This window comes from Monopterus albus, unplaced genomic scaffold, assembly GCF_001952655.1.
Source record: "Monopterus albus unplaced genomic scaffold, M_albus_1.0 scaffold11.1, whole genome shotgun sequence".
NCBI classification, from domain to species: domain Eukaryota; kingdom Metazoa; phylum Chordata; class Actinopteri; order Synbranchiformes; family Synbranchidae; genus Monopterus; species Monopterus albus.
In genome coordinates, this window is record NW_018127891.1 from 1,536,486 (window position 1) to 1,555,457 (window position 18,972).

Consider the following 18,972-nt stretch of genomic DNA (forward strand, 5'->3'; position numbering starts at 1 on the left):
AAAGTGGCACTCCACTGAAACCCTGGTTTGGTTTCAGTAAGTGGCACTCCACCCATGCACCACTGGGGTTGAAAACACAACCACAAGAATTATGCCAATATAAATGTTTGTCACTCTACTGTACTATATGAACTACTGTGCACCCACTTCACCCTGCCTGAGGGAGAATAGTCCTGAGCAGTCAGTCAAGCATTGCCTTGGGAAGCCTGTAATGACTACCTCCAGCTACATTTGGCTTTCTGTGGGAAGAGTAGTGGCTCAGAGAGATACAGAAAGAGTATGTGAAAACATGTGATCTCTGTCACAGTTGTTGATTCCTGCTTTTGCATTTCCCTTGATTTCTTTTTTATGCAACGTCAATGGATGTGTTGTGCATATGTCAGTTCAAATGTTTAAAATGCACCAGTTGGTAGCCCAACAGTTGAAAATAAATGTCTGCACACCAAACTGGATAATAAAACCTGATTTAAAAGATCCAACCAAGTTTTATCTTCTTACCCAAAATTCATGTTCCTGCTGGCTGCTTTTCAAATTCATGCTGTGTAATATTGGATATACTCTTTCTATATGATCATAAATCAGCAAACCAGCAAAACCTGCAGGTGACTAATTAAAGTGTGCATGAATTACTGTCAACAATATTTTCATTACTTTGTGGTAGTGTAGACTGATGTGAAAAGTCTGTACTGCTAACAGGTTTTCATTTGCCTGGAACATCAGGGAAATTAGAATAAGGCTGGAATTAATTTGTATTTTTAAAAAAATCAACAAATCCCATGATAATAACGAGTTAGGACTTCCCGTGAGTGAGAGATGTAAGGCAAAGATACTGTATCAAGTGATTGGCAATTAAAACACTTTTAAACCTTTAGTGCCTGATTGCCACAGTTTACATCAAAAATCATACTCTTGTCTTAACTAAATCAAATCTGATCATACAGATATATTTTTAGATTCAGCATGATTTACAATTTTTTAATATAATTGAACACAGAAAAGCCTTGAAAAACTAGACAGCAGTCAGAGTGAAAACCTTGGCATTTCTTGGATTGACCGCATATTCTCAATCTAAGTAGCTACTTTGGTGCCTGAAAAAATGTCAAAACTTAATAAAGTGGCATAATACCAGTCCTACAACTAACAATCTCAAAACCTCCGCCATCACATCTGAGATCAAGATAATCCCAACTGGCTCTTGCCCAGCTGTGGATTCATAGAGTCAGTCTTTCCCCAGCTGTGGGCTGCCGCGTCACTGGGCTCCTTGAGTCCCAGTCTTGCACAGCTGGATATACAGAGTGAGGGCACCTGGTTTCCATTGACAATTAACAGGCAGCTGTGGCTGGCCCAGGGATTTGTCTCCATATGTGCTCTAAGTGCTCAGCAGTGCAGATGCACACTTTTGCCAAAAGGGGGCTCACATACACATAGTCATCAGCCTTTCCAGTACTCACAATGGTGAAGAATCTTTTTAAATCCTGGACCTTCATTGAATTTTATGGGATTCACTGGATGTGATTATTTATTGATTATTTACAGTATACATTTATAACCTGCATTTATTGTTGTCCAGCAGTGTTTACTGTACCAGTGTGTTTGTTGTTGTGATGGTGCAGTAATTTCTCTTTTCCTCTTTATCACCCCAGAATTTGCCTAAGGTTCATCATGTTTTTAAATTTTATTCAGTATAAAATGAATCCATTGACAGTTGTTTGTAGAAAAAATGTTTAAACAGGATCAGCAAAGGCAAATTCAGCATACTTTTAATGGCGCCAGTATAAACAAATGTAGACGTCATGGCAACATTATACTACCTGTTTACCCCAGAGCATTATAAGCAATGTGGTTTTGAAACCCATCCATCTATCCATTATCTATAGTGCTTATACTGAAGAGGGTCATGGGAGTGTCTGGAGCCAATCCCAGCTGACATTAGGTGAGAGGCAGGGTACACCTTGGATAGGTCGTCAGTCTATTACAGGGCTGACACTTAGAGACAGACAACCACACTCACTCCTATGGGCAATTTAGTCACCAATCAACCTAAGCTGCATATCTTTGGACTGTGGGAGGAAGCTGGAGTACCCGGAAAAAGCCCACAGAGGCATAAGGAAAACATGCACACTGCACACAGAGAGGCACTGGGTCGGCCGGGGCTCAAACCAAGAACCTTCTTCCTGTGAACTAACAGTGCTAACTACTGTTCCACCATGCCAACCGGTTTCAAAACTTTGAGCATAATTATTCTCCAGATATAATTAAGACAAAACAATTAATAAAAATAAAAATAATAACTGAAGTGACAAATGCCATTAACATGAACTGTTTTCCCATTACCCAGTTGATACTTTGATGAGTTTAAATTCCTTCCTAGTGAAATCACAACACTAAGTAGTAGGGATGTTAACTGAGTCACTCAGTAAACTCATCTGCTTCATCCTGTGCTTTGATGTGTGTACCGGTGATGGACTCCCAGAGATTAGACTGAGTTCTGAAGTTTGATTGGAGAAAATATTTACAGCATACACAAAGAGAAAGAGGCATGTCTCAGCCACCCACAACAAGGCTTGCTTTTGAAGAGGTAGTCAAAGGAAATCCGAGGGCTGTTTGCCACCAACAGATACAGGAGTGGGAGGCACCTGAGAACAAGGGGAGGAGGATGTGAGAATGTCAGAATTTATTCAACATTTTGGTAAATCTGGTGTCTTTACCGGCATAATGATGAGCCCTGTGGTTTCTTCACACACTGTGGGTGGGCTATATTTTCTTCCACATTCTCATACATTAAATGAATTCCCTTCATTTCTGTAAATGATTCAGCTGTGTAATGCCAAAACAGATTGCTCCTTGTATTGTAACACTATTGGGGGGGGGGTTGACATGACACTATATTTTTCATATAAGCAATACAAGCAAATAAACCTACAATAACTTGCTCTCATGGTATTGACAAGGGAGACAAAGGCTCACACTGACAGGGCTGGCCTCCTCCCCATAGGACCAGATGTTCACAGTTAATGGGCAGTTTGAAAACATTCATTCATTCAATTTTGAATTTCTTGCTTTTTTGTGACAGATAGATGGATGGATGTGAAGAAAGGTAGAAGGAGAAAAGAGAGTTCGGTCAGATATTTTGTTGAATACATGGTGGAAGAACAGTTCATAAAAAGACCTGACTGAAAAGACAAAAAGTTACAAAGTGGCATTCAAAAAACAGTCAGCAAACTTTCACTTTCTTACTGTAGCCTATAAATATCCGACATTAGCTTTCCTGGATGTCCTCAGCATCTTAATTTAGAGATTGGTGCAATAGCATGCCATTTCTCAACACAATAAAGCCAAGTATAGACAAAATATGCAAAGACTGGATAGATTGTCACAACCTTTCTGCTTCATGTCAAAAGCAAACACATTTAAGACTGATTATACAGTATATGAATGTTCCAAGATGTCACATCTAAGAGAGACAAGAAACAGGAGTTTCATTCTCTCGCACAAAAGGACAAGGTCACAAAGAGACACTGAGCAGCTGTGAACAATCTTCTCCTACACATGGTTTCAGATGATTAAGACGATGAGTAAGACAAGTTATGCCCTGGGTCTGCACGAAGCTTTAGTAGTAATACCTTCTTTTAAGGTTCATACCTACATAATATACCAAGCTTGAGGGTGTTGGTAAAAATAAAAAAAGATAAATTCTCAGTTTTCATGTGAGACAGCAGTTTGGCTTTTCTTTAAATAAATAATTTAAGGGAACAGAATAATACAGTAATAAATTAAATTGGGAAAATGGCTCTTTCACTTTTTAAGAACCAAAGAGGAAGATTGAACACTTTCTCTTCTGCACGTAAAATATGTCCTGAAGCTGGAGCCTGCAGCTGGTTAGCATAAAGAGAGAAAACTGAGAAAGAGATCATCGGTTTCTGTCCAACAATAACAGTCTGCCAACAGTTTCATCTGTACAAAACCTTAAGTGTAAAAACCTGAATTTGACTTTTTTTGCCATTTTATAGCAGGTTATGCCTGGGATCAGTATCTTTCTTCTATCTCCACTGGTCCTGGATACCTGTTTCTAGACTTGATGCTAAGCTAAGCTAATTGGCTGCTAGCACATATTTACTGTACAGACCTAAGAGTCTATCTCTTGGCAAGAAAGCAAATAACTATATTTTCTAAAATGTTAGACTGTGCATTTACTCTTAAGTATCATTCTGGAACCAGGAGGTAATTAGCATAACATAAAGATAAATACAAGTCAAGTAAAACAGCTAGCCTGGCTATTAAAAGTGTAAAAAGATCACTCTTCAACACTTAAAACTCACTGTATTTTGCTTGTTTAATCCACACACAAACCTAAGTATAAACATGATAATTTGTGTTTTTAGGGGGTTTTACACTAGCTGTTAGGCTAGTTTAGCCATTAGGTTTTAGTTTAGCTGCTAGCTATTTTGAAAATGACCTATGAATTTTTATCAAACCCAGAAAGAAAGTGAGAAGGCCTATATGCATTTCCCAAAATGTTGAACTGCTGTCAGTTTCTGTCTCAGTTAAAGTTTATTATTGAAAGCTATGAACTGGTTTGAAGGCTTGAAACACTGAAAATTATATTATTGCACTTCTTATTAATTTAAAGCTATGTGTTGAGAAAAATAGCCAGTCCATTGCAGGAAAACAATTATCATCTACCACTTTAAAAGAGTTTGTCAGTGTTCCATTCAGTTTTGTGAATCACTGTAGGGCACACCGTGTGTATAGTACAACAACAAAGTCTTTGCTTTTGCTGGCACCAGAGTTACAGCCACATAAAAAATCACTGTTACTGAAGTCTGTTACTGAATTAGACCGTCCTCTTTAATGTGGGCAGTATATTAGGACTGGTGGTTTGTTTTATACTCTGAAATCTAGGTAAGGGACACTGGTATAAAAGAGCATGAAGACCGATTTCAAAGTCACATAGTCCGAGAGCGCATGACAGCATGTGACGGCAATCAGCTGAACAGCAAAATAAATAAATGAAAACAAGAATTTTGACTCTTTAGATGATTTACATGCTTTTGCAGTCACACTAACTGTTCATTGTGTAGTTGATACTGTAATTATATTTGTCATTTCCAGATCTTCTGTTTTGTCATGTTTTAACAACACTTGATTATGAAGAACATGGCCAAACCAAACCAATTTAAAATAAGTAAGGAAATACCTTTAACAGATGTTTCCCCTCCTCTCTGCTCATATGGGACCTGTATGCATTTTCTGTTTTTGAGGCCTGTTTTGTGGCCAAGACAGTTTGCCAACAAAAAATGAACTTGTCCTAGAGTTCATCATGTCTGCAGTGCAAATTATAATGCTAAAATCTAAAGAATGTATACTTATTTATTAAGCACATTATAGGGTTTGAAATGTTTCTTCTTCTACACCAGATTCCCTTTAGCATTATTCTCAGGCAGAAAATGTCAACTTTGCATATGATATCTTACAATCCAACAGGCATATTGTCACAAAATCCACCAAACTCTTTCATACTCACTAGGGAATACATTTTTTGATTCTAATAATTGTTTCCTGTAAAATGACATATCTAACACTTGGTAAGGTAAAATAGCCAAAATATCAGTTCTTTGTCACATTCAGCACTTTCATTTTGCGATGTTTAATGTTCATAGCAACTCCTAAGGACCTTTAGAAATGAGATGTTTTTGGCATAGAGAAAAGGAGGTTCTGTTGCTTTTGCTTACTTTCTTGAATGAGACAGTAAGAAGAGTATAAACAGCAGAATCTAGACAAGGTTAGGCAATGTACTGTATGATCATTAGCTAAAAGGGGCAAATGAAGGAACTTCCACCAGCCAATTAACCCTTTAAGGCATGGATAATCTTATTTAATATGGCCTATTCTTAAGACGCCTGTGAGAACAAATATAAATCTGTTGTTCAGTGTTCTAAACTCATGTTTTGTTTTTAACTAAAATACAGCATAAATGTGTGTGTTTTGTTGGAGTGCCTGTCGGGAGAGACCATAAAGCCTCAGGATGCTGCACACAGCTGGAAACACATTCTCACGCTCCGACAGGCATAAACACTTAAAGATTTAACTGCAGAGCATATACAGCTGTGCACTTATATCAACTATTAAAATTGAGTACATTTTTAAGTATTAAATACACTGATACTAGTAAGGTACACACATACGCTAAGCTATTACAATACTGCTATGTACACACATCTGGAAATGTGAATCCACATTTATCTTTTGTCATCCAGCTGGATAAATCCTGCTCTTTTGCAGTACAACTGAACACGTAATGCTCTCTAAGGTACATAAGCAAGAACATCTCAGATATCTGACGTAGTCTTTACTGAGCAGTTGTTTGTTTGAGGTATCCTAGTTGGACCTCCTCAATGGCAGCTGGTTGTAGTTTATGGGGACAAAGCATCTGTGCAACTTTGACCCTTGAGATCTCTAGACTTTTCCGCCCAGCATAATATGATGGGAAAGGGGTGCAATGATCCACAAGAGAGACCCAATCAAGACACAGAAGGGTGGGGAAGGTTATTCAAATCTCAGTTATTCTTTTGAGTGAGTCAGCACAGCATTTTTGCCATTGATACCTTATTGATTGAAACTCATCTTTAATAAGTGGGTCACAAGATCAATTCCCTCCAGTGATCATGGGCTGAACTTTTCATTTACTTCAGTGGAAGCCACTGCTGTGCTCTGAAATCTTCCTGATAAAATGTGGACCCACAGTATACATACTGATGCATATCAGTGGGGTATAAAAAAATAAATAAATAAGGTGATTCTGCAGTGTTTCATAGTAACTGTTCAGGCAACATCTACACAAGCAATTATCACAGACTTAATCCAATATGTCTGTTGAGCCTGCTTATGATGACATTTCCCTGTGTATGGTTTTGGGAAGCATCACATAACTCCTACTGGAATCACTCAAGAGGTTTGGCCTGAGGTAAAGTAGGGGACAAGCAGAGTAGCCCACTGGGTCCCACAGTGCTGTCAGTGTCAGCAAGAAGCTTCCTGTTGGAGCAAGTGCTCTTTAGTCTAAAACCTGACTCACCACAAAATTATTTTATATTATTATATTTTATATTCAGTTCTTTGCACACATTTCATCCTTACAGATGTGAGTCTACATCATGTAAAAACCCTGTGCAGCTGGCTAGCAGAAGTACAGATGAACATGTTCTGTAGTTGGTATTGTCCACATCTGGTAGAGAAATATGTGGAAGTCAACAAAGAAGAGCATTCAGTATTATGTCCTCCAACTGCCAACATTACATATACTGCTCCTACTGCAGCCTTGTTTCATATTTTTTAAAAAGTGCTCCCCCTGGTGGCAATGAAAGAAAGCATGCTTATGACCAAGATGAATGTCTCCATAGCAAAGTTTATTGCTGACATGCATGTAGAGATCTGATGTAGAAAAATATGTTTTTTATACAAATGTGTTTTCATCTGTACAATTATGCAGTTTTCTGTATTTAGATGCCCACGTCTGACCAAGCAGCTTACAACACATTGTCCCCAGGTTTAAACTGCACCACACCACATTTCATATCATACACCAAGTTTCCAGTTGAAACAGTCAGTAATATATCAGCTATATACTGATGACTTCATAAGTTTAGAACCAGGATAAAAACCATAAAAACTGAACTTTTTGCAAACTAATTAACCTATTATTTGCTCAATTGGGGGTATACAATTCTTGCTTTAGATTAAATTTTTATGACCAAAGGATCTTTTAACTATCAGTTGCTCTGACATACCTTGCAAATTCCAAATCATGCAACAGTCACATTTTACACCAAGTTTAACCTCACATTATTTCCATGCTGTTCAGTTCACATTTCAGTCTACCAATACAACCCTGTAAAACAAACATTGAATGTGGTACAATCCACTAGCTAGGAAGTGAAACACTTTTAGATTGGGTGGGTGGCAGATAACATCTACATCAAGGGTCTACTGAACCTCTAGTGACTAATCTGTAGTTGGGCGTCATGGAAGATGGTGTACGACACTTTCTACAGACGATCACTTAATGTCAGCATTGAACAATGGCTACGGTGTTCATGAAACACCCTTTTCTGATGAACCTAGACTACTACAATACTGCTGTATACCCATGAAATTCACATTGAAGTGGAAGAAAGCTGACCGCTCTCTGTACATATTACTTTCTCCTCCAGATGTGGTGGTTGATGGCCAACGTGGCCTATAATGCATGTCAACTGGCATGTGTTGAAACCGAGTTGGCATCTCACTAGGTGGACATACACTATGAGTGGAGCAGTCATGATGGTACATTATTTACATACTGACCAGAGAGTGCAGCCTTGTGTGTGGGGGTGTATGAAAAAAGTCAGTTTTGTTATTAGTGTAGCTTAACTTGACCACTGACTGCAGTAAAATGGCAAGAAAATTATTTAAAAGTCCAAGAAAACAAAAAACATGCTACTGATTTATGAAGGTGGCTGAAAAGGATCAAAATGAGATGGTTAAAGTAGAATCAATGCTGGAAACAAGAAAACTTCTTAAAACTATGAGAGCAAAGGGATTTTGGGCCTGTTTTACTGGCACAGCTTACAACTAGTCTTTAGTCTTAAAAAAAAAATTTCTTAACATTTAAAAAGGAAATTCTGACTAAGATCTGTGACCAAAGCCCACTGGTTTGCGTAGGGTCTACACAAGTGAATAAATAAATCAACATGAAATTACAATGGAAAAAAAGAAGTAAAGACACTGGAAAATATTCCAGAGCCTATGTTCATGCAATCAGTTCGAATATAAATAGGAAAAAGACAAAAGAGCTTAAAGCAGGTTCCAATATACAAAAGCAAGTTGCGGTACACAGATGCCCAACAGTCACTGGGTAGTAGCTTTGCTATGGTTTGAAGAAACACTTCAACTCGTCAACAGCCAAGACGACCCAGCAACTCATCTTTAAACCCATGAGTTGGTGTTTTTGAAAATATTACAGTATCGATTACCAGCCACCAGCTGGCCTCTCAGAGGGCCTATATATGGTGACAGAATACAAGCACGTACAAGCTGACCTAGAGAAAGAGCTTGTGAATAGCAAGAGATACCTGATATTTTCCAATCTTCACAGACAATCGCTAAAACATTCACTCAAGCCACGTCTTAGCAAAGCTCTGGGTTTCACAGTGTCTGCTGCTGAGGCAGGCCAAAAGACAGAATACAAAGACTGGAGGCTAGCTTAAAGGGTCTGAGGCTGTCAGAGGTTAATAGCTCAACAGCTACACAGACACTTATTTTGCCTGGCCTGAAACATATAGACACAGTCATGGATACTGCTGACATTTCAACGCGTAGAATGACACATTCATCCTGAAAAACACGTCCCATGATCTGTCTTGATAAAGAGAAACAGGAAAGTTGGAATACCTGGAAGCCATTTGATTCTGAATGAGACTGTGGGTACTAGTTTCCTTGGCTAAGAGTAATTTTAAGACATGAATTTTTTGCAATAGAAACATGACAGTGCCTGATCTTCACTGTAATGGCACTGAGGAAGCCATCAATATGCCTTGGCAGGGAGGATCCAACAGTTGTTCCCATTCAGTTCTTGGCATCGTGGCTTCCAGGTCCCTCACATTAGCTGCCTAGATGCTAAAAACAGATTTCCACAGGGATGAGCAAAAGCAGGAGCCAACGCATTCTAAAAATATCAATGCTTGTATACATATTTTGATAATGAATATCTTCAATGCAAGTTTAGGGAGAATGCTACTTATTAAGGTAAATATGAAAAAAAGCTTATTCAGATTTTTTGAAACCACTGAGAAGGTTTCAAAGCATTATCACTGACAGAAGACATTAATGCTTTGTCACTGGTGGCATCAGGACTCCATTATTACAATCCCTTGTCTCAGAACAGTGAGCATGGTTTACCAACAGAAAAGAGAGACAGAGAGGTAGATTGATTTGAAGTCAAATTTACAGACAGGACAAGTCTGGATCATTTTCAATACAGAAAAACAGTAAAGAGGAAAGGAAAGGAATAGGGGGAGGAAGAGGGTGAAACTGAGGTATAGAGAAGTGACATCTGTGATCAGGTGATGTTACTTGAGGCAATACCTTTAACCACTAAGAAAAGAAGGGGTTGCTACATGATTCTGGCCCTGTATTGCTCAGGGAGCCCAGAGTTGATGGGCAAAGTGTTACAGTAGGGGGCTCTCAAAAGAGGAGGAGGGATACAGGATCTTTTCAGCACTCCAGACAGAGCCTTGTGTTGGCCCCGTGTCTGACTGTGCCATCAGGTTAGTTGAGGTGGTGGAATAGGAACCTATGGTTCTCATTTTCCTCCAGGCCTTTCCATATTTCACTATGGGATTCAGACATGAGGACTGAAGTTCTGGGTAGACAGTCTGATCTGGTGCCCTCCTCATGTCTGTTCCCTATGAATGAGGCCATCTCTACCCTGGTTCAAGATGGGCCCTGTGTGTGTGAGTTTAGTTTTTCCTCCTTCATCCTCTCTGGTCTCCGCAGGTGTCTTTAATCCCTGGAGAGACCAGAGAGGCTGAAATGGGTGGGTGAGGACTACCTCCGGAGGAAACGTTGAGCCAGGATGGCAGCATCTAGTGGACTGACCGGCTGGGCATCGTGGCCCAAACGCCGAACAGGTGGGATGCTGCCAAACTGGCGCTTGGTGAGAAAGGTCTTGGCCTCGTGGATTGTGTTCTTCTCTTCAGCCAGCAACAGCTGCTGGCGCATGTAGTTCTCAAACTCATATTGTGAAGACTCCTCTATTACCTTGGCCTGAGGAAAGAACATATAATCTGTTCAATTTGATGCAACAATGAAATTAACACGTTCACTAAAATGTGCCTAAGAAAAACTGTAAACGTGAGGCGAAACCCATAAAAAAAGTGAATTATATCATCTTGTTTCCATTGTTACACATAATTAAGACATTATAAAGTTAAATTTAAGACTTAAGACCTTTTTCGACTATTCCAAATACAGTTTGTACTTCACATACATACTGGAAAGTATATGCTCTACTGATACAGAGCTTATAGCAAGAAAATCTTCTGGGCCTGAATTGTGTTTAGGGGTTATGAGAAATAATAGAGGGAAGGGCGGTTCACAAAATAAATAAATTAAACAATTCAGAATGGACATATTACCACAACAGAATTCAACACAGCAGGGCATACTGCAACCTGTTTCAGAAAGACAAGAACGTCTCTATATGTGAATCCTCAAGTTTAACGTGTGCATTATCTACTCAGTCGGAAACCAAAGCTATGTGACAGGAAAACAAACATAAAAACGCAAGAATATTTTCCATAGACATATAATTGTCTATTTTCAAATGTAAAACGACTATGGCCCTGCAGTGATGGAGAACTTTAAGCCATGTGAACATAAATAAATGACTCTGCAGTTAATTCTCTTTGACTTTTTTTGCCACAGTGTGGTGTACGTCCAAACACTGTCCAGAAATCTCTTACTGGTGTTGCAGGAGCTGGTGCAGTGAGTCGTGCTGGGACCTTGGCAACGCTCCTGATGTTAATACAGAACAATACTGCCTGATGGTGGGCGTTTGCTGGAGGGTTTTAACAGCGGTCTATGTTTGCTTGCACATAGTGCAGTGGGCTGAGAAATTTGCTATGTTTATCAGGCTTCAACCGAGAACAAAATGCACTTTTTTCAGTTCAGTCTTATTAAACTTTCCCATATTAGGCAGGATAAATACTAAAAACTTATGGAAGAAATGCTATGTTTATCTCATGCATCACAATGCACTGTGTGAGTGTTCTCAGATAAATTCTGACCAAGCAGCAAATTTTGCAAATGTTCTGCTTCCAAGTTGGTTTGGTTTAGTAGTTTTATTACAGCTTGATAAATACAAAATGATTAGAGAAAGAACTAGGCACTTTGGCCATTTTACATGGGCAATGTTAACATAGTGTTAAAATAATAATCAATTTAACCTAAATGTGGTCATCATTTTTAAGACCTATCAAAATCACATTCAGGCCTTTTTAAGGCCTAAAATTCAGATTCTTGGTTTTTAGACTTTTGCCCTGCAGAAACCCGGAATAATTTACCTCTTGTAGATGTTCTGGGTGCTGTATCTGGTCATCAATATCTGGCACCACCTGCAGAGGGCCACTCAATGATGAAACCGTCTGCCTGTTATTAGGAAAATAACAAGTGTGATGATTAACAATATAAATCAACCTATGTGGAAGCACTGCATGGCTAACAGCACGAAGCTCCAAAACCAGTGAATATCTTAAAATCACAGCAGCTATTAGTATACAATTTACACACATTAAACTGTAATTCTTTACAATTATTTCTCATCTATTCAACAATAAAATCAACAGATTTGCTGTAATTTTTTCTGACAGCCAGCAGAGGGAGCAATTACCATGAGGCAATGATTGCACTGAGAGACTCCAGCACCTCTCCTGCAGTCAGCCTCTGCTGAGGGTCCAGCACCAGCAGCTTTCGTATCAGGCACACAGTGTTCTCTGACACACGGCCATCCCTGTGAGGAAGTGGAGGGAACAGGAAGGGGCAGTTTTATTTGTGAAATGTGACAACAAATAGTCACAAATCTACAAGGCAAGTATTAAATGTTTGGCCTGCCATTTCTTCAGGTCCAAACTGAAAAGGAAAATGCGACATTTTCAGTATATGGTATATACACCTTGTTTTGGCCACAATTACACCACTAACCCATAAACATAAACAATGATTCAATGCATTTGATGGGGGTATCTTGCAAACTCACTGCTGGTACAGCCACATTTATAGTTAATTTCAAACTGTTGCAGAATCATAAAAAAAATGAATAGATGAATGAATAAATTTAATGACTATTGTTGACTGACTGTTGTTATAGTTAAATTCCACTTTGAATACATCTCCACAAAATGTTACATGGACAGGACAAGCACTCACTCTGGGATGGAGTACTCGGCAGCCTTGATCTTGCGAAAAAGCTCTTGAGGCATGCTGTCATAAAAGGGGAACTGGCCATACAGCATGGTGAACAGGACCACGCCAAGAGCCCACATGTCACTGGGTTTACCGCGGTACGGCCGACCTGGAGACAGGAAAAACAGAGGATCCTGTTTAGCAATGTAGCAATGGTTTAGTCAATAAGCAGAGGTTGAAATCTGTTTGGTGCGATGACAGTTTTTGCCCTGTGTGACTCAGAGGTGATCAACCCTTTTACAAGTTCAATTCCTGTCAAGTCACCAGGTCTAATGATTAATGACATGAGCAAACAAACACAAGCAAGGACTCCATACCCATTATATTACAGAGCAATCTCCGGCACACTGCCAACTTTAAAAATGAGAGAAGTGTATTTTATAATTAACCCTGAACCACTAAATCAGTTGAAGATCAGGACTGAATAAACTGGAACTGATGCGGGTGGAGCATCATGGCTGTGTTGTTACAGACAAGCAGGCAGAAGCAACAGCAGCAGGTAATTATGTTCAAGCTTGTGACACACACACACACACACACACACACACACACACACACACCACACAAGCAGGGGATGAGGATGGGAGGGGAGGGGGGTAGATGGGAGTAGTTTCCCTCCAGTGAGTCATCAGTCTGTGAGTCACTGGAGCTGTTTAATTGTGTGCCTGTCACGTTATGCTGATACACACGCCTGGGTTTTATCTACAGTTTTTGAGTGAGTTGTTGCATGTGAACAATTTCTTTGAAATTCTTCTCAGTCTTGTACACTTGTCCAGAGTGTTGCTCTGGAAATCAATGATCAAATGAATGGGAACTACTCCATGGAAGTGCATGCTCTCAAGCATCAACTTGACTGGTGTGTGGTGCTCAGGTCTACACTTTTGCTTTGACAAATGAGCACTGTGAAGAGGAATGATACAAATTAATTTCAGCTTATCTCAGACAAAGTTTTTTCACACAAAGAGGAAAAGGTGCTTCCTCTGCAAACATACCACGGGAAAATGCCACATCACTGTGATTACACAAAGTCAGGAAAAAAAAAAGCTATTCCTAGCCAGCCTAGGATTGCAACATAACCTCTTTCTTGTTGCCTAATAACCGGAAAATCAAACACAAGACTGACAGCTAAATGCTATGCAAGAGTATTCAAAGAAAGACAAGGATCCCATCTGGACTCAAATCAACAAGGGCCACTAGTGTAACTAGAACATTCTGGTCTGGCATTTTGGCAAGTACTTTAGTTGTGTTTCATTTGCAGTAAATACACTTCACAGTTCTAGTTCACCTCCAACAGTAGGCAGCGTCAAATCTAAGGCAGTCAGGAAGGTTTTCTCACTTATGCACAAAGGACGGACTGAGTTTCTGAAAGTGATGGCACAAATCAGACCGTTTCAAAAGCACCTTGTACAAGATATTAGTTTTTCACTCACTACTTAATACATCTGGGCTAATGTATGCCGGGCTCCCTCTCTGGTCTTTCAGCAGGTCGTCCTCGCTCACTAGGTGTTTTCCCAGGCAGAAGTTGGTAATGGTGATTCGGTGAGTCCTGTAAGAACACACAAACACAAGTGATAAATATCTGATGAAGAGGAGGAAAAAAAAAAATTTAAATCAGGAATTGATTCAAAGAAGTCTCTACTTTAACTTGGTAAAACCATATAAAATAGCAGCAAACCTAACTTGCTAGCATGCAAGGTTATTTCAGTAATCTTACAGCTGACAGCCAGATGACAAAACAGAGTATACACATCCAGTCTTGTATTAAAAAGTCACATTCTTATGTTATAGTTGCATTAAGACATTTTTACTTGTGTTATTTCATGAACACAAGAGTTAGTAGCAACATGTCGGAACACAAGACTCTTCATCGCACATTCTGACCAGAATTTTAAACTGTCGGGAAATGTACGTACCCGTCATGCATCACACACCATCATGTTCCCACAATTTGGTCAAAAGGTCTTGATTTTGTAAATCCTTCTACATTATCTGCTGCACTATACTTCTGCAGCATGCCTGTTCAATTCCTTTTTTTGTCTCGGCTTGATTCTCAGTGGTTAAAAACTATAGCCAGTAATCTAATATTCCCTAAAATGCACATTTTCTTTTATTAAATCTAACCAGCTGCAAGATCAAGATAGGGAAAAATACAAGTAACAAAATGTTTTAACTTAGTTGAAACTTATCAGGAAGATGTCTTACATACTAGGTATATGTATATACTATGACATTTGCACAAGCATAGAACTGATTTTAAAATAAGGCTTCTCATGCAGCCCAACATCTGTGGGCAGAGCCCTGCTAAAATTAATTTCAACCACAGATTGTGTTCTTGACATGAGGGCCTTAAAACTCTTAAGCACCCTGCATTAAGGCTTTATTGTAGATAAATCACTTTAATGCGAAATTTTCATTTAAATGTTCTTCATGTTCAGTTTATTATTGTCACCATTATTACTGTACTGCAGCTGATGGCCACCTTCCTACATTTCGACACCATGACCACTCCAGACACACTGGCACTTCAAAGTCTGGGAAGACCAGCTGCTCCTAACAGCCATGTTTGATTAATTTGGTGTCTGTGGAAACAATGTGGTACTATAAGAATTCTCTGAGTCATCAAGGTAAACTTAGATTGCTTGTGGTGGAGTGAAACATAACAGCATTAAAGCTGAGGGACTACAGGCTGTTCTACATCACTGTAATCTTTTAGCAGAGAAAATAAAAAAGCCACACTTTGACAAACACATGAGTCAACCTGTGGCTATGGATAAGTGAATGACTAAGCCTGCATGGTGATGGGCTGGCAAAGAAATATATAAAGCTCAAAAAGATTTCAAATATGTACACAAATGTGCGACTTCAAGCAGAACCACACAATCACTCCCATGCTGAGCACACACAGACACACACAAATGCAATCAAAGCAAATGGGCGCACACAAAAACAGAGCCTGGGTCCTCTCTGGATCACGCTCCTCACCAACATCCGCTTTCTAAAGAGCCTGAGGTCAACAGCTTCCCTTTTTCTCTTTCACTTTCACACCCTGCTCCATCTCACATTCACACACACACACACACTACTTCCATTACAGTATCTGGAGGCAACTCCTGCTAAACGCTCAGTTTTCAACCAAATTCTTCATTCTCAATCATCCCTGAGAACACCGTGTTCACATCATTTCCAGCTACTTATCTGATCAAACCCTTCAACAGCTTTTGTGATCCAAACATCTATAACCAAAGAGTGGCCTTGTGATCTGTACAAGGATGGGCCAGAAGAACACAGTGCAATGCTTCAAGGATCCTCGACATAAAAGCTTCCTTTATGGAGGAGTCTGTCCTTTTGTCTGTGTACATCACGACCCAGGTTTCTATTCTTGCACTGGAGATTAGGTAAATGAAATTGCACATTTGCCTCGTGAGGCAAGGGTCCCTGGGGACTGAAGAGAGACAGCACCACCTCTGTTTCTTGGTCATGTGACCTTGGGTAAGCCAGGAAACCAAAAACCCAAACAGGTCCAATGACTCTTCCTCCCACTCTACAGCATTTTGCTCAAAATATACCAGTTGATGAGAAAGGAGGTCAAACGCAGGGCAACGTCTGCCGAGTACAGCCAATTTCATTTCTCAGACCTGTCAGGAACTGATGATTTTACTAAGCTTTAGTGTAGCAAATGTTTTTAAGCTAATTGCAATGTATTATTGCTGATTCCATTATGTGTTTAAAAGACATGGTTACAGATCATTCCAGTGTGAATTCTTTCCCCATTTTCACTGTTTTTAATGCCTTGCCAACTGCCATTTTGCTCCAATCAACAAATTGTCAGTAACAGTAATTATAGAAAAAAACTATATAACAATACAATAACAGACAAACCTTTTTTATGTATATCTATAAAAGACTATGTCCCTGTAGAAACACAACAAAAATATAGGAAGCAAATACAGCTCTGACATACATTGTCAATGAGCCTGCAGATTGATTTATGACATCCTGCTTTCATAACGGCTGTCTGCGCAAGAGGAAATGGCATCATGCTTGCACAAACTGCTGAGCTCGTTGTGTGATGGCAAGCAGGAGGGGAGGAGAGGGGATTTCGGGATTGGTTTGCCTCTAAACTGACCGCATCCTTCCAATACTGATGATCCATTCATCCAAGGGGCGAGTGACAGAGAAAATATGTGAGCAAGCAAATTATGACGTATAAAGTAGAAGGAAAAAAATGAAAAGGAAAAAAGGTATACGACAAAGGTAATAAAACAAAATGGAAAATGAACATGGGTATTAAAGAAAACAATAAAGCAACATAGAAGGGTAACAAAAATAATGAATGTATGTAGACACGTACTGTACATATATGTGTGATGTGTATTGCTCTGAGTCAGCTGTGAGCTACAGGGTCTTTGGCAGGCCTCTCCTTTGTCTCCAGCTGGGGACAGAGTGTTTTGTTCATCACCCTTGGCCAAAACGCTATTTCAGCACCACCACTACTGTTGCTGTTGCTTCTGCAGGTGGTGATAATCCAGGAAAGAGTCATCTCTGTGCACACACTCATGCAAATTACATATGACAAATGACTGAATAGTATATGGGACAATTCTATGATTATGCTCTCGTGCGTGATGCAGGCATACAGGATGTGAAGGTGTATGTAAGAGTGCATACGAACAAAAACAAAGTGAATGTGTGTGTGTGCACCAGTCAGGTCCTTCCAAATTAAGACTGGCTTTGTGGGATTATAAATCAGTAATTATGCATGCGAACTAGGGGTGGGAAATTACAAAGCACAAATTTTCATAAACAAGTACTCGCAGATTTTTTGACACATATACATGCTTTTTTCCCCATATGGTAGTCTACTATCCAGGATGCGAATTACAGCATGCCCTGAGGGGTGCAGTGGTGATGATAGCAGATGCTGCCAAGATTTCATTAAAGTTTCATTAAAGTCATACACCGCCATTTCCAAACACAGTAAGGCAGACATCAAGCTACAGCCAAATTTTCATCAAAACAATCGGTTCTCCACAGTGGAGACTGACCCTGCACACTCGTCTTACAGCCGACTGCATATTAAGATCAATTTGTCCAGCATGGAGGACGGCTTGGTTTGATGAAAATGAAGTGGTTGCTCGTTTCTACCTTACTATATTTGGAAGGATATGTCATTTGTGTTTGAATCTGTGAAAATTAGCTGCAGGGGTAGGACAGGATGTAGAAAGAACACTGCTCCACTTGTCTGAGCTAATGTTAACTGCAGGCAAGTCCTCAGATGTGTTGGTGTAGTTGAGTAAGTATCTACTTTTTCGTGAAGTCAGAAAACAGTTTACCTTGACACCGCTCTGATGTCATAAGTGACTGATCAGCACAACCTTGCCCACTGCTTTCCTGCATTTTGTCCTTGCAGTCATAATGTTACTAGTTTACCGAGGTCAACAGGATATAACTGCTTAAACTGAATTTTAAGAACATCCTCTGTGGAACAAAAGGCAAATCACATTAAATGGCCTTTGAACAGGTCATTACAGGGTCAAATTAGTTTTTTTACTGTTCAAATGTTTGAAATTTGAACAAAAAAGTGACAGCCCTACCACGCATACATTTTTTTAATGATTATGCTCAAGTTTTAGGCCATTGCATCTGGTGATCATTGCATGATCAACATATAGTCTATATAAAGAAATATAGTTTCAAATGTATGGGCCCCAGAGAGGATCATATCATTTCTACTCCCTAACATGAGCCTGCACATCTTGGAGTGAGTGACAGCAGCATGCACACTGATTTTACCTGCCATCAATAATACCAGTAACATCACTGGGCCATGTGCTGGGTATTTGCTCATGACCTGTATTCATGTGTTATTTTGTGGGCCAATTACTGTGCATGGATTTAAGAGTCAGATCACATATTCTCAAGGACACGAGCGCACCTCCTAAGTGTAACAAGGTCATTTTATAAAAAGTTGGTATG

General features: G+C 39.5%; 1 protein-coding gene across 2 annotated transcripts in view; it reads right to left on the reverse strand.

The window, feature by feature from the left end:
- Window positions 1-9,471: 9,471 nt before the first annotated feature.
- Window positions 9,472-18,972, reverse strand: part of stk40 (serine/threonine kinase 40) — a 16,943-nt gene continuing 7,442 nt past the window's right edge. The window contains exons 7-12 of one of the 2 annotated variants that reach the window (XM_020590078.1): window positions 14,427-14,542; window positions 12,961-13,105; window positions 12,425-12,544; window positions 12,099-12,183; window positions 10,795-10,800; window positions 9,472-9,651 (exon numbers count right to left, since the gene is read on the reverse strand). In XM_020590078.1, coding sequence (XP_020445734.1) covers window positions 9,637-9,651; window positions 10,795-10,800; window positions 12,099-12,183; window positions 12,425-12,544; window positions 12,961-13,105; window positions 14,427-14,542 — 487 coding nt within the window. In that variant the 3' untranslated portion in view covers window positions 9,472-9,636. Of the gene's footprint in view, window positions 10,801-12,098; window positions 12,184-12,424; window positions 12,545-12,960; window positions 13,106-14,426; window positions 14,543-18,972 lie in introns of both variants that reach the window. The other variant, XM_020590077.1, reaches the window with a different exon arrangement.